The 22,332-nt window shown below is 38.2% G+C and overlaps 1 protein-coding gene across 1 annotated transcript in view; it reads left to right on the top strand.

Moving 5' to 3' along the window:
- Positions 1-933: 933 nt before the first annotated feature.
- Positions 934-22,332, top strand: part of IGSF11 (immunoglobulin superfamily member 11) — a 204,035-nt gene continuing 182,636 nt past the window's right edge. Inside the window, exon 1 of the mRNA XM_007493726.3 lies at positions 934-1,405. Within this exon, the coding sequence (XP_007493788.1) occupies positions 1,354-1,405 (52 nt within the window). The 5' untranslated portion in view covers positions 934-1,353. The remainder of the gene's footprint in view (positions 1,406-22,332) is intronic.

Raw genomic sequence — 22,332 nt, 5'->3', positions numbered from 1 at the left:
TAAACTTATTTTCATTCAAATATATTTTATTTTCCCAATTACATGTAATAAAAATTTTCAATAGGTTTTCTGAAATAAGATCCAAATCTGATGAAACTTCTCAAAAATATTCTTAATTGCATAAAACAACAAACATAAGATTACAAAGGAAACCAATTGCATTGAAATATAGCTAAATATCTTTTTAAAATTCAGTCAATAAATATTTATAAATCCTACTAATTTATTATCCTAGTATGGGCCAGGCATTTTTGCAAATCTCACTTCTTTTATTCTTAGAAAAACTTTGTATGGTGGATACTATTATTATCCCCCTTTTACAGTTTCTAAAACAGTTAAGCAATTTGCCTAGGGTCATACAAGCTATTAAGTATTTGAGGCTAAATTTGAATTCTAGTCTTCTTGACTCCAGGCTCAGAGCTGAATCTGCATCACCTAGTTGCCTAAAAAAGACAGTACTCTGACCCTTAAGGATATCACAGGACTCTAGGTTGAGAATTCTACGTCCTCTTCTTCCTCCCGGCAACCTCCTTATTATAGAGTAAACTTGAGGGTTAAAGAGGTTGTTCGAGTGGAACCATGACCATGCACTCTTTATGGTCAGTCTGCCAGTTCCTAACAGAGCCATCTGTCGAATACTTTTAGGAAACGACTGGACCACCACCGATTTAGAAATAGTTCCAGGGGACCTCTGCTTGGAAGCTGAGTGAAGGACCATGCCGCTCTGGAATTCCCTGTGCTGATTGGTGCCCTGGGAGTCGGGGGCGGAGCTAGTGGTCTACAGGTGGCCGCTGGCTGGGGATGCGCGCCGGGCCCTGCGGGTGGGCCACTAGGCGTCGCGCTGGAGTCGCGTCTTCGCGGTTGCCAGGGCGACAGTGCGGGGGTGTGCTTTGGGGAAAGGCGTGCGGGGTGGTTGGGGCAAAGGGGAGGGAGGGAGCGGCTGGGCCCGAGGGGGTGGGGGTGTGTGGCTCCCGGGGCAGCGCGAGGGGCCCGCGCGGCAGCTCCCGGGGCAGCGCGAGGTGGCGGTAGCGGCGGCGGCGGCGGCGGCGGCGGCGGCAGCGCTGCTGCTGCTAGCACTGGTGCGCCCGTCAGGAGGCGGCAGTGGCGGTGGCGGCGGCGGCAGATAGCCCGGAGTGCCCCAGGGTGGTGCTTGTGGGGACCAGCTGGGAGGGCTGCTGCCCATTGCTGGGGGCGCTAAGGGTCCGCCGCGGGACCCCGAGGAAGATACTGGCCAGAGCCAAGCCTGGTTGTTTCTCGGGGCAGCAAGCGAGTTCTCAAGCCAGAGCCCCCTCCAGTGCGGCTACGCGGAGCCGGGGAGGGGGTGAGGGAGGCGGGCGCCCGGTAGCCCCCGGAATGACTTCGAGGGGTTCTCCTCTGGCGCCCCTGCTGCTTCTCTCCCTACAAGGTAAGACCCCGCACTCCTTCCCAGGTGTTTTGGGCATTAGTCGGGTAAGTGCCTCCAGGGAGTCCTGACATCCTAACTTTTCCTGGGACTGTCTTGCTGCTCATCTGTTTTTCTAGGGCCAGCCTGGCGCCAAGACTGACCAGTAGGGCGAGGGTGCATCTCTACCAAACGGATTGATCCGCGATGCTTTCCACCCCCATCCAGGCTCCCTTTATTCTCGCTGGAGAACTGTCATTGTCGTCCCCCCCCTCCCGCCCGCACCCCTCAATGAGACCTAAATTCTACCTCCCACCCCACTCTGCCTAAATCTATTGCTTGCCTAGAAATGCGGCCTTTTAAAAATGACTTTCGCGGCTAGCTTGGGACGATATTTAAAGCTAACTTCTGAGGTTCAGGACGAGCTTTTTAACGAATTCATAAAACTTCATGTATGGGTTACTATCCAAGTCTTTTAAGAATATAATGCAGGCAGTGACACGTTCATTGATCTCTATTGTACATGGAAATGTGAACTCTTCAGGCAGGTTAGCTTTGAAATTGACATGATCAATTTATTATCTGCTTAAAATGAAAAGCAAGCTGCTTAGAGGCATAGGGAGTCACAGTTTTAGGAATAATACCCTCCATCTGGTCCCTAATGCCTCTGGAAGTGTTCATTTTATTTGAAGTTTGTTAAGTTCAGAAAAAAAAATTAAAGAAAACAAGTCCACAAAATGCAACGTGGTATTTATGTTAAAATAAGCACACCTCCTCCAAAGTTTCTCTTAAAAGGTTTCCTTAATTAAATTTTCTTGCACCCTATTTATTTTTTTAGCCAATTTTATTTCATCTAAGTTATTTTCATAGTTTAGACACTGGTTTTCTTATATGAAGTATCTTTTCATCCATACCCTTTTTTCATTGTTGCCTGCTTGATCTGCAGAATCTGTGTTCTGATTTAATTGATAATGAATGAGTTTGGTTTTGAAGATTCATTTTAGAAAAGTTTTAATTAACTTTGCTTCGTTTTCTGGGAGACTAGCAGGATTTGCTCAGTTTTATACTGTAATTGGTTTGCTAATTTGTCTTCACCCTGGGAACCAACTCTCAGTTGTCACCTTGGGAGTGACTGGTTCATTTAATAGAGAAGAGAAAAAAGTACTTGTTAGCCCCCTTTCCTCAGAAACTGATGAAGGCATAAATATCAAAATACAAAGTACTTTTCCAGAGCTCCACATATATAAATTAGTAATAATACAGAAATAATGACTTTGAATATATTATGTTGTGTCTTCAAACTAGGTTTGGTCATATTCCCAGATGGCTCAAATAAGTAGGCTGCTTATTACTCTCCCTTTGTGTGTAGATATCAGCTCTCCTTCTGGTTAGTTTTTCTTTCTTACATCTTTCATGTATTATATCCTAAAGAGTGAGTGGGCTTTTGCTTCAACCTCTTCAACTAACCAAGATTACTCTAAACTGCTATCTAAAGAACCATGGGATATTTGGTTTCAGGGGGAGCTAGATGTTGCCATGGGTAGAATGCTTCCCTTGTGCTGAGCCTGAAGTCAGGAAGATCTGAGTTCAAATTCTTTAAATCTAGTTTGTCTCAGTTTCCTAAATCTGAAAAATGGGCGTAATAATAGCATCAATCTCCCAAGGGTGGTTGTGAAGATTAAATGAGATGATAATTGTAAAGCTCCTGACATGCTTATATAAATGTTAGTTATCTTAATTGTTAGTAACTGGCCAAATCTGTTATAATAAATGAGATGAAATAATACAGTGTACTTCCTTTTCCCTGTGTATCCCACTTTTGGCTTACTTAACTGAAGTGATTCAATGGATCATTAACTTATTGTTGTTTAGTAGTTTTCTGTCTGACCCCCTTTGAGATTTTCTTCACAAAGTTATTGGAATGGTTGGCTATTTCCTTCTCCAATTCATTTTACAGATGAGGTAACCGGGACCAACAAGGTTAAGTGACTTACCCAGGGTCACACAGCTAGTTAATATCTGAGGCTAGATTTGAATTTAGGTCTTCTTGACACTAGGGCTGGCACTCTATCCATTGGAATCTCTAGCTTGCCATGAAGGGTGATCTTAAAATGTCATTTACTTAGGATTATCAATCAGATGAGAAGTTATCCTGTTTTAAAGCTCTATTGGGGTCAACCCATTCTGATTAGCATTCTTCACTGCCTCCCTAAAATTGATTCATATAGTAGGTACTTACTGAGCACTGGCCATGTGCTAGGACATGGTGCTCATTACACTGTGAGAATACAGGGATGAATAGGAGTCCCCAACTTCAAGGCATTTTACAGTTAATAGGGAAAGTAAGAGACATGTGGAGAAATCACTGTAATTTAAGACTGAATGTGATGATTGGCAACACGGAGGTGAGCCTGGAAGGATAAAGAGAATTTTCAATAGATGGACCAGCGGATGGGGGAAAGAGTATGGGCAGAGAGAATGTCAAAGTCATGAAATCAGGAAAGTGTGTTTGCGAATGGGGAATAGCTCTATTTCCATGAAGTGTAGGCTACTTATAGCTGAGTACTGAGTCTTAAAGCTGGAAAGATAGATTTGAATTCCTGTGAGTTTACTGGGGTGAATGTACCCAGTAGTTTGTTGTGTTTCATTTTTGGCTGAATTTCTTGTTGAAATTCTCTCTAATCTAATAACTTCAGCCCTCACAATGTTTACTGTTAGCTCTCTTTATTCTAGACCAAATAACCTCAGTTCCTGAAGCTTTTTATGTAAGACTTATACCTTCCATTTGTTGATTATCTCCAATTTGTCTTGTGCACATATGCATGTATATGTTTATGAGTATATATACATACATAGATATTATATATATATGTACATAGTCTGTACATAGTTACTTGTATGCTATTTTTCCTATTAGATTGTGAGTTCCTTGTGAACAGGGATGGTTTTTTACTTTCTCTAGGACTTAGCACAGTACATGGCACATAGTAGGTACTTAAATGATTATTGACATCCTAACATGTTTCTGGCCCTCCCATTTACATATATATATATTTTAGTGAAGAAGCCCAGAATTAAGAACATTCTGGTTTGGGACCACATGGTACCAGCATAGTGATTAAAAAAAAAGCAGTTGTTGTTATGAATCTTGAGGTGACTGACTTGGAATTCATTATGAACTCCAAAATATAGTAGATATGACATGTGAAATTGAAATGTGTAATATTACATTGGTAATGAAACAAAAGAAGCATTATCAGCAAAAAAATTCATCTTGAGGAAATCAAATTTAGTTAAACTTCCATACCTAGAAAGCTTCTCTGAATCCTCTTGGTTTTATTTCTGTGGCCTCACATAAAACCTTTTTTTTTTAAACCCTTACCTTCTGTCCTAGTATCTGTTCTAGGACTGGGAATCAGAGTTAAGTGACTATCACTCAACTAGGAAGTGTCTGAGGCTACACTTGAACTCAGGTCCTCCCCACTCTAGGCTTGGCTTTCTGTTCACTGTGCTACCTATATCTCAGTTAAAGCTATAAGAAAAAAAAAATCCATACTTCTAAAACTCCATGAGGTGGATTCAAAATAGTAAAGAACTTAGAAGTCATAGAATTAGTATTAGAAGGAAACTAAGAGATCACTGAGCCCGTCTCCCATATTTTACAGAAGAGTGATCCCACCAGCAAGGAGCACAGCTAGCATTTGAACCCAAACCCTCTGACTCCAAATCTAGTGTTTTTTCCCCATTTCTACCATGCTGATTTCATTGTACCATACCATAATATTCAGATAATGTTCAAATGGACTTGTGGGTATTCCCCCCATAGAAGCAGACTGCCATCTATTCATGCCTGATTCTTATCCATGCTCTTCCAGGAGTACATCACGGTAGGTCAAGGGATTCTGTGTATCTTAGTATAAATTTCATCTCCACATTTATTATCAATTTTGGAAGGTAGTGTTTTTTATTAAAGGCCTAGTGTATGAGCCACATACAAATTTGGGTGGAAATTGTTAAGAAATTGAATGGAGCTTTACTTATAATTTCACATATTTCCCTGTGACCAATGTACATAAGCTACAAAACTTTTTCTCCACAGGTTTCTTAAAACATGATACTTGCATTACTGTCAGACAGGAGGCAATGATGCAATGATAAAGGGTTCTTGTTTTGACTTTTTTTTCCCCCTTTGGTAACAGTATGTGACAGATTTTCAAATGTGTTATCACACTTTGATAGTGGAAACATCTATACTGAAAATTCTCTTTTGAATCTTCATACTTCACCCGTGTGATTTGGTGTCAAATAAGGTGATGTGCTAGTGCATAAGATTATGCAGTTGAGGTATATGAAAACAGGGACTGACAACACCAGTTAGATTGAGACCAAGTCCCTGCCTGTATAATTTTTCCTAATAATTTTGGCCTCTGCAAACATGGCCTCAGTTCTTGCCAGCAAACCTTGACTAATGCTTTAAAGCAGTAGTTGGCGAATTTTCAGCATCGTAGTCACCTAGAATAAAAATCTCCACCCTTCTTCTTGCTCTCCCTGAGCTGGAGAGGAAACTCATCCAGACACCACCATATCTCACTTTTGCATTTGGAAGCAGTCCCTTTTCCTCCTCACCCCCCCATCCAAATCTGTAAGCCCAGCAAAGATTTCTGGGTCACAGTTTGAGAGTCTTTGGTTTCAGAGGTTATGAGCTCTTATGTCTATTCAAAATTCATCAGGTTTCAGCAGATAATGGTCCCAGAAGTAGAATATGAATTCATTAACTTTTAAATTTTGCTTATCTCACTGTATTGGAGAAAATTTTTTCCCCTTTCCATGAATGTTTCTATAACTAGTTCCTTCTTCCAGTTGTTACTAATAATAGTAACTTTTTTGCATTAGTAACACCTTTGAATCACAGAAATGCCAAGTTACACCAGTTTTGATAAAGTAATGTAATGGCACCCTCATTTTAGAGATGTGTAGCCTGAGCCATGAGTGAGTTCCAAATTTTGTGCCAAGGATCATAGGTTTAGGACCTTAGACATCATCCTGCCCAGCCCTTTCATTTCACAGATGGGCTTAGAAAGGTGCACTGACTTTCCTGAGATAATACTAGTAGTATGTAGCACAGCTGGGATTTGAACCAAGGCTTTCCTGATTTCAGATCATTAGCTACTGTGACATCATAGTAGATACAGTGTACATTTTGGCCATCAGTTGGCTCTATACTTCTAAAGAGTCTTGTTTTAATGCATGTCACTAAAATGATCAATTCTGTAAAATGGGGCAGTTCCCATATTCTGGTACTCAGAAAGCTTATACTGACTGCTTCTCTGTGCCAAATGATAGAATCTGTTAAATGAAAAGATCTATTACAACATGAGGTCAGAAGTGTCTCTGCATTTAAGCTATCTGATCACATGATACATTTCCAAGGCACAAATGTTATTTTGGTAAAGCATGGATAGCTAAGCCATTGAGAACTCAGAAGCACTGACTGAAGAAAAATTCCTAGGCTAGACAGTTGTTGGGTAGGAAAGCCTAAATAGTTGAGACTGTGAAGTCAAAGGATGATAAACTGACAAGGTGAGAAGAATGTGACTGGTTCCATTTGGCCCCAAGGTACTAGGGACATTTGTAACATTGTGACATTAAATTAATAGTACAGAACCAAAACAATTTTACTATGGTAGAGTTTTTAATTTTTGTTTTGAAACAAAATCAGAAAAAATTTGACAAATAACTTGAAAATAATTTGTTTTTCTTCTTTTAGGAGAAATGAAAATAATTTAAAAAAATATCTCCCAAAGTTCTGATCCTGGTGTGTTAGTTTCAACCAAGCTAATTAAAACTGTTGTCTACTCAGTTATTAACAGTTCTTTTAGATACTGATGAGGCACCCAAAAGTTTATTTTAAAATGCAAAATTTATAGACCTTTTGGTCCCTTTCATTGATGGTGCTTGGTATCTCCGCTATCTTCAAATAACTTCTAAGTTCATTCTTGAAATAGAGCATTTCTCTGCTATGGTGTTCTCCAAAGATTTTGAAAGAATAGATTTGGATTTTTAAGAATTTATTTTAGAACCCTGAGAAAACTGAGAATTTATGCTCCAGGACTTCATCTTATCTTGGTACATTCTTTCATTTTTGATGGGGGATGGGGTGGCAGGAGAGGGGCGTGATTCATTTTCTTTTCTTCACAAACAAAACTGAGTACTTTAAGCAGTGGATAGGGGCAGAAATGTGAGTACCTGTCTAGGAAGCTCTGCCAGCATGAGTTCAGAGTGCATGGATTAGAATAATGGGGGTTGGGGTGATCTGTAGAGCTCATGGACTAATGAGCAGCATAGGAGGATACCTTCACGTCTCTGGACAGCTTATTAACTTGATTGTAGCTTGGTCTTCAGTCAAGTTTAGTTGCTAGTAAAACTTTGACATCTCAGTTGGTTTTTTTTTTTTAAACCCTTACCTTCCATCTTGGAGTCAATACTGTGTATTGGCTCCAAGGCAGAAGAGTGGTAAGGGCTAGGCAATGGGGGTCAAGTGACTTGCCCAGGGTCACACAGCTAGGAAGTGTCTGAGGTCACATTTGAACCTAGGACCTCCCATCTCTAGGCCTGACTCTCAATCCACTGAGCTACCCAGCTGCCCCCTCAGTTGTTTTTTAATTGAGTCTCAGAGTGAGAACTTTCTTCCTTTTGTGGGCTTTATTAGCCATGATAATTGAGAGGGTAGCTTTTTATTTTTCTTCATCTAAACCTATATATCTTTCTCCCTATTACCTAACTGTATACACCTATGACAGTATCTTATACAGTTAGGTAATAGGGATTTCTATAGCACTTCAAGATTTGCAACCATTTTACAAATATTATCTCATTTCTTCCTCATGGCAAGCCTGAGAGATGCTTTTCTTTGCTCCTCTGTACCCACTTTTTCATTTTGCAGATGATAACTAAGGCAGAGGTAAGCGACTTGCTTAGGGTCATGGATTTGAACTCAAGTGTTGCTGTCTATCACTCTGGTCACTTAATCCATCTTTTACTTTAGAATAGTAATAATGATAACTAATTTTACATAGCAATTAAAACATGGGTTTTTATTGACATTCTATTTCTTACTTCATCATAATTATCCCAACCATCCTCTCCTCACAGAGAGCTATCCCATATAACAAATAGCATTTTTTAAAATTAAAAAAAAAAAGACCATACCTTCTTAGAACTTATACTAAATATCAATTCTAAGGCAGAAGAGCAGTAAGGGCTAGGCAATTGGGGTTAAGTGACTTGCTCAGGATCACACAGGTGGGAAGTGTCTGAAGCCAGATTTGAAGATAGGACTTCCCAACTCTAGTCCTGGCTTTCTATCCATTGGATCACCCAACAGCTCCTGTTTTGACTTTTAATATGGATAATTATGTTGATTGTGTTCCTAATGCTGAACCATCCTTATATCTCTGGTATAAATCCCACTTATTCATGGTGAATTATTTCTTGGACAAATTACTATGATCTTTTTGACAGAATTTTGTTTAATATTTTAAAGTCAATATTCATTAATGATAGCTTATGGTTTTTTCTGTTTTATCTTTCCATTATTTAGGTATTAGGACTCTTTTTATTTCATGGAAGTATTCTGGTATACCTTCTTTTTCTGCTTTTGAGAATAATTTGTAAAGGTTCTTTAAAAGAATTTATAGAATTCTCTTGTGAATCTATTAGAACCAATATAGGACTTCTGTGGAAGTTTTTTTTTTTTAAACAGCTAAGCCTATTTCCTTTTCTAAGATTGGTTTATTTAAGATCCTTAACTTGTCTTTTGATAGTTTGGAATCAATACTGTGTATTGGCTCCAAGGTAGAAGAGTGGTAAGGGCTAGCCAAATGGGGTTAAGTGACTTGCCCAGGGTTACACAGCTGGGGAATATCTGAGGCTAGATTTGAACCTAGGATCTCCCATCTCTTGGCCTGGCTCTCAATCCATTGAACCACCTAGCTGCCCTGAATATGTTATATTTTGAATATACTCCTCTGTAACTTTTCCAAGTTTTGTTTAATATATAATTGTGAATAATATGTTCTGATGATTTCTTTTGCTTCTGATTTTGCTGTGATTTCACCTTGTTCATTTGCTGTTTTATTGATTTGATTTTTTGCTGTTCTATTTTAATTAAAGTAGCTAAGCTAAGATTTATCAATTTTATTGATTTTTTCAAAGAACTAATTTCTAGTATGTCATTTTAATTTTGTTTGTTTTTAGTTTATCTATTTCTTCTTTCTTTACTATATCTCCTCTTTTTGTTGATTTTAGGCCTGTTTGTTGGCTTTCTAATTTTAAAAAATGCCTTTTCAGTTCATTAATCTTCTCTTTTTGAAGGATATGATTTACTTCCTTAGTACTACTTAAACTGCATCCCAGAAATTTTGATATATAGTTTCATAGTTATCTTATTTTCCATAGTTAATTGTCTCTGATTTACTCTTTGATCTACTCATTATTTAGCTTTTCACTGTTAACTCTAATTTGGGTTTCTATCTTTTAGTCTGTTGTCTCTGAACCAATGACATTTTATTGTTATAATCTATATGAGATATATTGTCTATTTCTGTCTTTTTATGTTTGTTTGCAATATCTCCATGCTCTTGGCTATGATCAGTTTTTGTAAAAGTTTCACAAGATGTTGAGAATATGTGTATTATTTTGCTTTCCATTTAGAAGCTACCTTAAGTTTTAACTATAGTTTCTTTAGGAATTTGTTCAGTTCCATTTTTTCCCTTTTGTGTATCTTTCTATTAGACTTGTCTAAAATTAATAGAGCGGTATTGAAGTCTCCTGTTAAAAGTGTGTTAATGTGTATGTCTCCTTTTAGCTCAGATGTTTCCTTTATGAATTTGTATGCATAGGTTTATTACTAATACTGGTCTAAGGTTTTGTTAAGGATAATATAATTTCCCTGTTTAAGCATTACCTTTTAATTTTTAAATGTTTGTTTTTTGTTTTGTCAGATAGCATGATTGCAGCTCCTGCTTTTTTTAGATTCATTTGATGTATAGTAATTTTTTTCCATCTCCTCAGCTTTATTTTATGTATGCCTTTGTTTTTTAAATGTGTTTCTTCTAAACAACAGATTGTAGAGTTTTCGTATCCAATCTGTCAGTCTTTTTCAGTTTTTTGGATTGTTTAAACTATTCACATTTAAAGTTATGAGCTAGGTTTATGTTTTTCTTTGTTTTAACATAATTTAAAAAAGTTATGATTTTACCCTCTTCTGTGGAAATACAGTACTTGTATTCCTTCAGGTGCTTTTTTTTTTGAGGTGGCCCAGTTCCCATTGACTCTTTCTTTCATCCCTGATCCCTTCCTTTAGTTTGTATTCTTTTCCCTTATTAGTTCCTTTTTTTCCTACTGCTTTCATCTGGTTAAATAATTTCCTCCCCTCCTTTTTATCCCTTTCAGATAAGTAGATTTTTCCTTCTACTTTTCCCTTTCAGCTAATCCTTTTAATTAGTTTTTCAAATTTCATTTTTTGCATCCTTTTCCAAGAAAGGATTTCTTTCACTCTTTCTATTATTCATTCTTTCTGCCTACTTTAGACCCTCATTCTTTGATGCCATTTATATTATCTGTCTTTCTTTTTTCTCAATTCTTATGCAGCTAAAACTTCCAAGTTATCCTTTCTAGTCTCTTCCCAGGAGGCAGTTTCTGCCTGTCTTCTAGAGCTTGTGCCATGGATCTTCCTTTTTCTATTGTACCTCATTCACAGAACAATGCTTATTAGGTGTCAGAGAAGACATTGCCCTATGGTAGAGACCCTCCCCTACCATGTCCTAGATTTTCATTCCACTACTGATCTATAAAACTTCCCAGTTACCTTTTCCCCTCATTTGCTTCAAAATCACCTCCCTGGTACCTTGTCCTCCCATTCCTCCAGGTGCCAGTTATCCCCAAGAGTTTCAACTCTCTTCTCTCTTCAGAAAGGACAAGTAGACTTTTTAAGCACCAAATCCTCTAGGCTACACCTATTGTAACCACCCAACTGCTTTCACATGCCATCTTTCTTCATCTATAGGAGCATTAATCACGAACCAAGCAAACCTCCCTTCTTCCCCCTTTCAATTCTTCCCCTTCTCCTCACCTATTCTCCTGTGTAGGATTTTCTTTTTCTGATAACAGAGGTAACTTTCCCTCATTGCTAGTCCTAGATTTGACTCTGGCACACAATACATTCTTCTTTATTCTCTTTTCCCTCCTCCCCTCTTCTTGTACTTTCCTAGGTTGTAATGTAGTCTCTCTGTCTTTCTGTTTTTCTCTCTCTCTCTCTGTCTCTGTGTGTGTGTGTGTGTCTCTCTGTCATTTACCCACCAACTTTGGTTCACCTATAGACAGGGGTGTACCTGGGTTCTGTCCATAATGCTCAGGCTCACCTCTTCATTGTTACTTCCTCAGAACTTCTGCCTAAGACCCTGCTCTGGTATACATCTACTAAGATGTTTCCTACTGGTTTCTTTGCTGTCACTCTGTTGCTATTACTGTCTTTGCCTGCTACATTTATTCACTCCAGCATTTTTGTTATTTGGGGTGTTTGAGAAGGAAATAAATAATTCCTTTATTTTTTTCCTTCTAAAAATATTCAGATGCCTCTTTATTATTGAACATGTATCCTTTTTCATTTATGGTTAAGCTCAGGTTTTCAGGGTTTAGGTCACTTTGGAATTTATCCTGAGCTCTATTGCTCTTTAGAACATATCCCCTCCTGTTCTTTTTTTTTTTTTTTTTGGTGAGTGCAGAATGGCCTTGCATTACTTAAATTTCCTTTTCTTTGTAACTGAAGGTGCTTTTCCCTGTTGAGCAGTGGAACTTATTTCTAAATTGAATTTTTTAAATTCTTACATTCTGATTTAGAATCTATACTAAGTATCAATTCTAAGGCAGAAGAACAGTAAGGGCTAGGCAATTGGGGTTAAGTGACTTGTCCAGGGTCACACAGCTAGGAAGTGTCTGAGGCCAAATTTGAGCCCAGGACCTCCTCTCTCCCAGCCTGCTTCTCTATCCACTGAGCCACCTATGCTCCCCATTAAATTGAATTGTTCAATTTAACTATTATGTGTCTTGGAGTTCATAATGTTTTTTAATGGATATGATCTAGGGACTTTCTACTGACCTTTCATTTTCTATGTTCAGATGTTTTGGTCAGCTTTCCTCTATTATTTCCTTCATTATGGCGTTGAGGCTTTTTTCTTCAGTTGTTTCCTTCTGGTAGACATATATATAATGTTCACGATAATTTTTGTAAATTAAATGACCATGTATTCAACCATTTATTCCAGTATAATAAATTTAATAAATGTATATTTCAGTAGTTTCCCATTGTTAACAAGGATTAAATAAAATGTGGCAAAGTTGGTGTATCATTGAAGGAGCATTCTTCTTGTAAGACTGTAGGAATGTACACAATAACACATTGAAGTATAATTGAAATTCTCTTGCAGATGGTGTTAGAATTTTCAGGTCTGCAGACAATATCACAGGTCTCCTCATATGACTAGCCACACCTATATATGCCTAATGCTAGTTGCAGTTTCACTTATACACTCAAAGTTTGCTCAACTTAAAAATGGTCTCTTGTACATTTTCATAATTTGGTTCACACTCATAGGAAAACCTTAGAGATCATAGGATCCAATAATGACAGAGTTGGAATGGGAATGCCATCTAGAACCCATCTTGACAAACGGTCTATAACTTTTACGCTTTTCAGCTCCAAAAATCTACCCTACAACCTAACTGCCCTGATTGGTGATTCCTCATGTGACCCATTATACTTAGGTTTCCTTCCCACCTTCTTCTTGGCAACCACATTATCACTTCTCTTTCCTTCTGGAAACTCAATCAAATGGATATTGGCTTTGCCACTGGAAACAGTGTGCCAGTCTGTTTCCTTATTATTCCACCCTCCACCTCTGTAGATTTCCAAACCAAATATTCCTTAGACATCACTCCCTCTGTATGTTGTCTACCCCCCATTACACTGTAAGCTTTATGAAGCATGAACTATCTTTGATTTTGTCATTGTGTCCTCAGTGTGTAGCACAGTAAGAAATATTTTTCGTTAATCTAGCTTCCACTTAAAGACCTCAAATGATGTTCCTTAGTCAAACTCTTCTACTTTTGCATGCTTTTTATTGTTAGGAATATTTTCCTTATGTTAAGCCTCAATATACCTTTCTGTAAAATTTGTTCTCATTGCTTCTGGTGTAGAGCTAGTCTTAAGTTTCCTCCATGTGACAGCCATTCATATATTCAGCCTATCAGTAAACTTAAAAAAAAAAGAAATACTGTGTACCAGACACTATTCTAAGCACTGGGGACCCAAAGAAAGGTCAAAACATGTTCTCTGCCCTCAAAGAGTTCACATTCACACATGGGAGAGAGAGCATGCAAACAATTATGTACAAATGAGACAATACAGGATATTTTAGTGTAGTCTCAGAGGGAGGGCATTAGCATTAAGGGCAACTAGGAAAGGGTTCTTGAAGAAAAAGTTAGGCTTTTGGTTGATTCAAAGAAAGCCAGGGAAGCCAGGAAGTAAAGCCAAGAAGAGAGAGACTCCAAGATAAACATCTCAAGATTTTACATCAAATGATGGTGCTGGACATTTGCAGAACATAAGGACAAGGTGCATAGTAAGGTCTGGAGGATCTTAGGGAGGCAGTAGAAGGTTGAATGGTAAGGCCTGATGGCTCTCTATCTCATCAGAAGAAATAGTTGGTGAATCTCATCTCTTCTAAATCATGAAGGCACACTTCCAGGTAGGTTCTGACCAGTCTGGGTTGGGAACAAAGAGGGGCAAGGCAAGTGCTGGGGGTTCAATATAAATAAACATGATAATTCCTGTCTTCAGAGAGCTTAAATTCTAATAGGGGAAGACAACACATAGAGGCCATTGGGCCAGGGAAGAGTATTTTGGACTAGGAAGTCAAAGAGAAATGTGATTACCATGAAAGGACAATTGATTGAACTTTAATGAATGGCAGCATTGATTTGATTGTAGTTCTCAGAGGCTGAAAGCAGGTATGAGGGAGAGATGGCCAGGGAAGTGGCACAGTGGATCTGAGACTATATCCTTTTTTTTTTTGGACTATTAATTGGGATAAAGATTTTGGACACTATATTGTGGGACATTGTTGATTCATACTGAGCTAGTTGTCCACTAAAACAGCCAGGTTTCTTTCATAGAAACTGTTATCCAAATGTGATTTACCTATAACATATGCAGTTGATTTTTTTTTCAAGAACTTAATTTATCAAAGATAAATTTAATTATTTTTGACTTATTGTTTTAGCCTCTTGGGACCTTTTTTGGATGTTTGATGTTGACTCGTTGACTCGTCCATCATACTAACTATACTTTTCATCTTCTTGTCTTATGCAAATTTGGTTAGTATGGTAAAAGTGTTGAATAATACAGAAGACCCCTGGAACATTTCATTAGAAAACATCTTTGTACTGACAAAAGTAAGGAGGACTTGATTTAAAGTAATCAGAAGTCAGTCGGTCAATAGACATTTGTTCAGGGCCTGCTGTGTTTGAGGCTCTGTGCTAAGGGCAGAGGATGCAAAGATGAAAAAGAAAGACAGTAGCAGAGAGGCAGCAGTGATATTTGGATAGAGGACTGGCCTGGAGAGTATGGAAGATCTGGGTACTGGTGCTGCCACTGTTGATGGCAATGTGGTCATGGCTGTCTCTCAGATCTCAGATCTAGGCAATTTCCAAAGACTAAATTACAGACAATTGCTCATCTGTATCAGTGAAGGGACTTTCCACAGCTGTGATTCCCCACCTTTCCAAAGCTGTAGTTCCCCATACTGATTAAACCAGAGGTTCTTCCTCATCCCCCCAAGAGGAAAACCTTGTGCTAGGCACTGATGGGGCATATAAGTTAATTAAGACATGATCCTTGCTTTTATGGAGTTCATAGCCAAGCAAGGGGAGACTATGACAACAAACTCAAATTTGCAATGCTACCAGTTCCAGTAAGAGCCATATCCCTACCGTGCTTTTAGGTTTAAAAATGCTTTTGATATATCCTCGTTGATCTTCCCAACAACTTTGTAAAGTTCTTGTGTTTTGGTCTCTATCTCAGTTTTACAAATGAAGAAGCTGAGGTTCAGAGAACTTAAGTAATTTATACATGGACTCAGAGCTAGCTACTTAGTGTTGGGGGCAGATCTGGTTCAAACTCCAGTGCCTCCCAAATGTAGTGCTTTTTCTACATACTAAACTCCCTCCCCCATTCCCATTCCCTATTCAATAAAAATACAATCAGGATATTGTAGAATAGAAAGGATCAAGGGCAGGAGCCAGACAGGGTACTATTGAGGTCAGGAAAGAAATGTCATTGGACATCTTGTTCAAAAAGGAATTGAAGCATATTCTTGTGAAATCTTTGGGAGGCAAGCCATTTCCAATTTAACAGCTTAATCCTGGGTATTTACCAGAGATGCCACTACTTTATATTAAGAGGGCAGCTGTTATTATTATTTTTTGAAAGCAAGTCCTTAAATTATTTAGCTAAAATGATAAGTTTATGTGTCCTGATTTTTTTTCAACTTCAGAACATAAAATAACTTTCTCAGTTCCTGTTTTTTTGAATCTTTAAACTGTTTTAGTTACATGAAGTGCTTAAAAACACATAAAAAATGAAAGAGACTTAGGTCAGTGTGGGAAAACTTAAAACTGGCCTATGCCATTAACTCAAGTCTTTACATTTCTGAACCTTTAATTCACAAATTAGAAATGAAAGGTACAGCCTTGGAGATTACAAACACTTTTTCAGTTTTCAAGTAATTTCTCATTTTAGAATAAATCACTCTCAAGGGAAGAAGTCAAATCAAGTCAGATCAGTGAGCATTTGTCTCCTATGGGCCAGGTACTGTGCTAAGGCTCTGGAGATAGAAAGAAATTTTAAAAAGACAGCCCTTGTTCTCAAGGAGCTCACATTGCAAACAACTATATATAAATAAGGTATTATAGAGAACAAATTGTATATATTTAATGGAGGGATGGCACTAGCATTAAGGGGATTATAAGAAGACATCATCTCCCAAAGTACTTACTACAATGAAAATAATAAATTCATTAGTTTAACTGAATCTGTGAACTTAAGTAACTCTCACCAATTCACTGGTTTTACTTTAACATTTTAATCACATTATGTAACCTTTTTGAATGTATGTACATGTATGTTACCCTGAACTATGACATTTTCATAGATGATATTATAGAGGAATAATTGAAGTATATTTATGACATAGTCACTTCTCCAGAAGTTAAGCATCACCCCTGGTATCAAGGATTGAAAATTCTAGGGAGAAAATAAGTTTGAGCAAGTATCCATCTTGACCTACTGATAAAACTTTTAAAATGTCCCAAATAGTAGCTAATTAAAAGTAGTTATTCTTATTCTATATTGATCTTAAATTTAAATCATCTTATTGATAATAGTTTATATTTTAGAATTTTTAAAAAAGCAATTTAACTTTGAAAAATCTGTTGTTGAAAAGACCATTTTTGTTCACTATATGACTCACTTGTTTCATGTAGTCTGTGTCACATTTTTTTAAGGTCATACAATCATAGATTTAGACTTGGAGGAGAACAAAGAAGTCATATCCTTCTTTTACAGAAGAGGAAACTGATACTTTGAAAAGTTAAATGACTTGCCCAAGGTCACATAGTTAGTAAATGGCAAAACTAGAATTTGAGTGTAGGTTAATGATGACAAATTCAGTGTTTAAAAAAACCCAAACAATCATTATATTCTGTCTTAGAATCAATACTGTATATTGTTTCCAAGGCAGAAGAGCAATAAGGTCTAGGCAATGGGAGTTAAGTGATTTGCCCAGGGTCACAGAGCTATAAAATGTCAGAGGTCATATTTGAACCCAGAATCTCCCATCTCTAGGCCTGGTTATCTATCTACTGAGCTACCTTGCTACTCCCAAATTCAGTGTTTTTTTCACCATACCACACTGAGTCTTCTTATATAGTTTCTTATAAGATGACAATTTTATCATTTATGGTCCTGATTGAGATCAGTTGAAATGCCAGCTGTGGCTCTGAAAAATATCTCATTTCTAGATCATCTTTGTCCTACCTTTTCCATTACCTTTAACATAAATTACATTTTAATTTGAATGCAAATTTTATGCATATTTGCATCTTTTATTATGGACATGTAAACTGTTAAATTTATGGTTGGACTGAATAATATTTTAGTTGGGTGCCAGGGATTTAATTACTAAATCCCAAATGAATTACTAAAGTCAAAATGGAATTTATAATAGTTTATTTGACAATAAAGAGGGAAGATATTAAGGAAGAGAGAAAGAGAAGGAAAAAAGAGAGATAGCTGCTCCGGCTTCCTCTGAGCCAGGCAGGAGTTCAGAGGCACCAGCCAAGGGAAAAGAGTTTCAAGATGATGGGCTTTTCCAGAAAGGGAGTCAGCCTTTATACTCACCATGTACCAGTTCAAAGGAACAGGGTCACCAGGAAAAAAAAAACAGGTCCAGTCAGCACTCTTCTGAATGAAGAATCATTCTCTAGTGCTTTCAGGCCCTTGTCACTCTCTTTTAAAGACCTTTCTTCTTGCCTCACTTCCCTTAATCTTTATGTCTACCAGTCACAGCCAATGCTCTGCTCTAGGACCACCCAGAAGGCAGTCAGTCGATTCTGATTCGTCACCCACTCTTTCACACGTGGGTCACAGACCTCCCACCCAGTGTGTGAGATGGGTGTTCCCACCTTTTTTGGTTAAATCCAAAATGGGCAGACCTCCATACTCAACTTTAAGTACTGTTCTTATGCTTTGGGGGATTAAAATCGAAAAATAGACAGATCTCTAAACTCAACTTTAAGTATCCTGCTTTTACTTTGGGGATTAAATCCAAAAATAGACAGGGGATTACAATTTAATCTTCACAATCTAGGAAGAGCTAAGTATCTTCATTGTTATAATCAGGGGAGAGCCAAATTCAATCTTCACAATACACACATAAATATTCATATGTATATGGAACCCCAGTATAAACAGTACTGGGGTCTGGAATACTTGAGTTCAAATTCTGTCTCAGACATTTAGTAGCTGTAGGACATGAGTAAATCACTCAATGTCTGCCTCAGTTTCCTCATCTGAGATAATAATAGCACCTACTTCACAGGTTGTTGTGTCCAAAGGCAACAATAATTGTGAAGCGTTTTACAGATCTTAAAGTGCTTTATAAATGCTAAAGATGATGATGAGGATGATGATTTTGTAAGCAACAGGGTCAGCTCTCGGCCTTTTCTGTTTCCCACTGATCCTAACTGAACCCTCTTCCCTTCTGAGGCGAGGCATCATGGGATAGTGTAGAGTTCTGGTTGGTCTTGGAAGCTTATCCGAACTTCAATCCCACAAAACCGACTTGCCTATTGGACATCTCAAACTGAGGATGCCTCCTCAAACACCTCAAAGACAATGTCCAAAACAGAACCTCTTATTTCCTGCCCCCATCCCTCTTCCAGAGTTCGTTACTTACTTCCCTGCCTCCACAATCTTGTCCCTAGTCTCTGCGATGCCTCTCTGCCTGATGAATTCTCACAAAATCCTCTTTCCATCAGACACACCCTCTCCTAACCCTTCAGTGGTTCCCCGAGGCGGGAGATACAGTCTGAACTCCTTAGCTTGTTCTGTGCTCTCTGATTTTGACTTTGCTATTTATGCACTGAGACAGTAGTTTGGTTCCTTCACACCTTGTGCTCACGATACCCTCCCCAACCTCCCCCCCCATCTCAGATTTTTGTAACCTGTATTAGTTTTGTATAAAGAAGAGGCAGCAGGGTACGGTGAATAGAGAGCCCTGGACTTGAGTCCAGCAGACCCGGTCCAGTCTTGCCTCTGACACTTACTGTCTGTGTGACCATGGGCAAGTTGGTTAACCTTTCTGCGCCCCAGACAATTTTCTAAGACTATTTGTCGTGAAGCAGGTTTCCTCTTTCTTCAGAGAGGAAGCTCCTTCCTGGGATTCACTATACTGACGACATTATAGGTCCAGTCCAAAAAACAGGTCATTTTGTCTGTTTGTTTGTCTTGGATATATATGCGCCTGCACCCATCTTCCCAGTTTCATTTTTTTTAATATTCTAGGACACTCCCTGGCATATGATAGGTATGTTATAACTACTTGTTGATTGATTAAGGTGGCCAAAGTTGTGGGTTCAGTTCCCATTACCTTGGTAGTGGGGAAAGCACATGACTTCATGATCACAGATTAAGCCTCTAATGTTAGTTGACCCCTCCCTACCAAAGAGGTGGTTTATATGTACCCAGAAAGATATTTTAGGGCCATTGTGGCCCTTCTTCACTTCTGGGACCTTTCTATTATTTGTACCTTGAGTTCTTTAAGTTCCATCACCCAACCTCTATTTTCTCATTCTTATTTTAGTAGGGGAGAATTGGATTAAATGATTCCTAGGTTTCCTCTGCCTCTAAAGCTAGGATCCTCTGCTTGAACTCCAATCATTGTTATCAAGGAGTGAGCTTGGTGCTATTGTTGGATGTTATTGTACAGGGTTAAAAGCATAGAAGATCTGTTTGAACATGGAATTCTGAGGAAATCTAACACTGCACAGAGGGGTATGACTCTTAGAGAAAAGGACTGATATTGTGGATGATGTCTTTTCTTCAAATTACTGTTATGAAATTAAAAGAAGTCAACAAATGGGAATTTTTTCTTATATAAAGATGATCAGAAAAGGACAACTGTGTATGACCTGAATTTTCATTAGGTACTTGGTAGTTTGAACACTGTCCTGCTTATCTCTGTCTCCTGAAATTCCTTTAATTCTTTTTTATGTTTTAAAATATTTAATTGATGTTATTTTCTTGTTCTTTTTTGGTATCACTATCTCTACAGTGGTAACTCAGTTCAGTACTCAGTCTGGCCTAGATTGAAAGCTCCATGAAGGGAGGAAACTAATTTATTTTTATACTTTCCCCTCAGCACTTAGTACACTATTCTAAGTATATCTTGTACTTGCATAAATAATGGTCCAAATATATTAAACTCAGTTTAAATGCTTTACTGTCCCAGAAACATATCTTATTCTCATCTTGGGCTTGGGTTCTGGTTCTCCCCTGTTAAGTATATAGAAGTTTTTCCTCCTCCTCCTTAATCTTAGTGTTTTCCCTCTAAGATAAACTCCAATTTATCCTCTATATATTTTGTTTGTATATAGTCATTTATATCTTGCCTCCCTCCATGAGACTGAAAGAAGAGGAACTGGATTTTTTTTCTTCTCTCTTTGTACCTCTAGTGCTTAACTCAGAGTTGCTTAATAAATGCTAGTTAATTAGTAATTGAGAAAACTGATTCCTGGTCTTAGACCATCACTGATGTACTATACTGGTAAAGGTGTTAGCCGAAGGAAGAATTGTATCATGGAGGTTAACTTTAGTCTTTGATAAATGATCTCACTCATAACAAAACCTGTTCATTCATTCAGTCCCTTAGAAGGTGTTGGCAGAGGTTTTTGCTAGTCTTAAGGTAACCACAGAGAATTGACTGTGTGATATTCCAGAAGTGGCTTCATTGTCTCACCAGAGGTGAATAGAGAAAGGACTCCTGGCACATGTTCCAGAGGGTAGCCAGCCAGATCATCTTGCCAAACATTCCAGCCTTTGACAAGGCTCCACTCATCACTACCTCTCAGGAAGTCCTCTTGGGACTTGTCACAGCTCTCTTTCAACAATAGGATAATCCTTCCTCTGTGTATATTTTTATGCATCTTAAATCTGAAGACTTTCTTTAAGGAGGTTTGAATGTGTGTGGAGCGGATATGAGATGAAATCTTATACCCAATTCCCTTCTTTTTCTCTGCTACCTGAACAGGGCATTATTGAGTGGGTAGAGAAGCAGTGAATTGTGGTAGGAAGGATCATGAAGTGGGGAATCAGGAGGCATAGGTTCTAGTCTTACTTCTGCCCCTAATTAGCCTTTGTGACCTTAGGCAAGTGACTTCCCTTTTTTAACCTCTCTCATTTATAAAATGAGGGGTTAGTTTTGATAATCTCCACCCCCTTCTTCCTTCCTGTCCTTCCTCTTCTCCCTCAATGAGTCCCTGGGTCATCCAGACTCTATGGTATGGCCAGGCTATAAGGGTGACATGGCTATTTTCAACACTTGACTGATCTGGGAGTCAACAAATATAAGCCTTTTAGTGAGATGGAAAACCGCTTTTCTGTTGCTATTAGTAAGTCAGGCAATTAGTAAGTCAGGCAATAATTTATTAAGTACCTACTAGGGACCATTACCTACTTTACTTTATTAAGTACCTACTAGGGAGCATTAGGGATGCAAAAAAGGGTCATAAGATGTTCTCTACCCTCAAGGAGCTTACATACTAATGGAGGAGGCAACAAGCAAACAAATATGTACTAGGAAGCTATATTCAGGATAAGTAGGAAGTAATAAGAGAGGGAAGGTGCTAGAATTAGGAGAGATTGGGGAAGGCTTCCTGTAGATCTATGGACTAACCATATGTCCTGCCACTATATTTTCTGGACCCCTAAATGCTGGCAATTGACTTATTGGAGCACACTGAGCATCCTCTGGACCCTGCCATCCACATCACAGCTATATCTTTAATATTTTGCACCTTTCCTTCCTTTGTAGCTCTGGATCTTTTATGTGTTGTCTTTATCAGGTAGAGTTTGAACTTTTTTGGGGCTGGGGCTATTTTTTTTTCAATTTGTATCCCTGATGCTAGCACTGTATGATTGGTACATTGTAAGCATTTAATAAGTTTGATGAATGTTTTTCCATTAATTTGTTCACTCATTCATTCATTTAAACTCATATTCTCTGATTCATTACTTTTTCTCATTCTCTTAAGATTTCTTTGGCACCCAGATTGTC

Source organism: Monodelphis domestica, chromosome 4 (genome assembly GCF_027887165.1).
Source record: "Monodelphis domestica isolate mMonDom1 chromosome 4, mMonDom1.pri, whole genome shotgun sequence".
In the NCBI taxonomy this organism is placed as follows: domain Eukaryota; kingdom Metazoa; phylum Chordata; class Mammalia; order Didelphimorphia; family Didelphidae; genus Monodelphis; species Monodelphis domestica.
The sequence above is the reverse complement of the archived record's forward strand: the minus strand, read 5'-3'. Positions and strand labels throughout refer to the sequence as shown.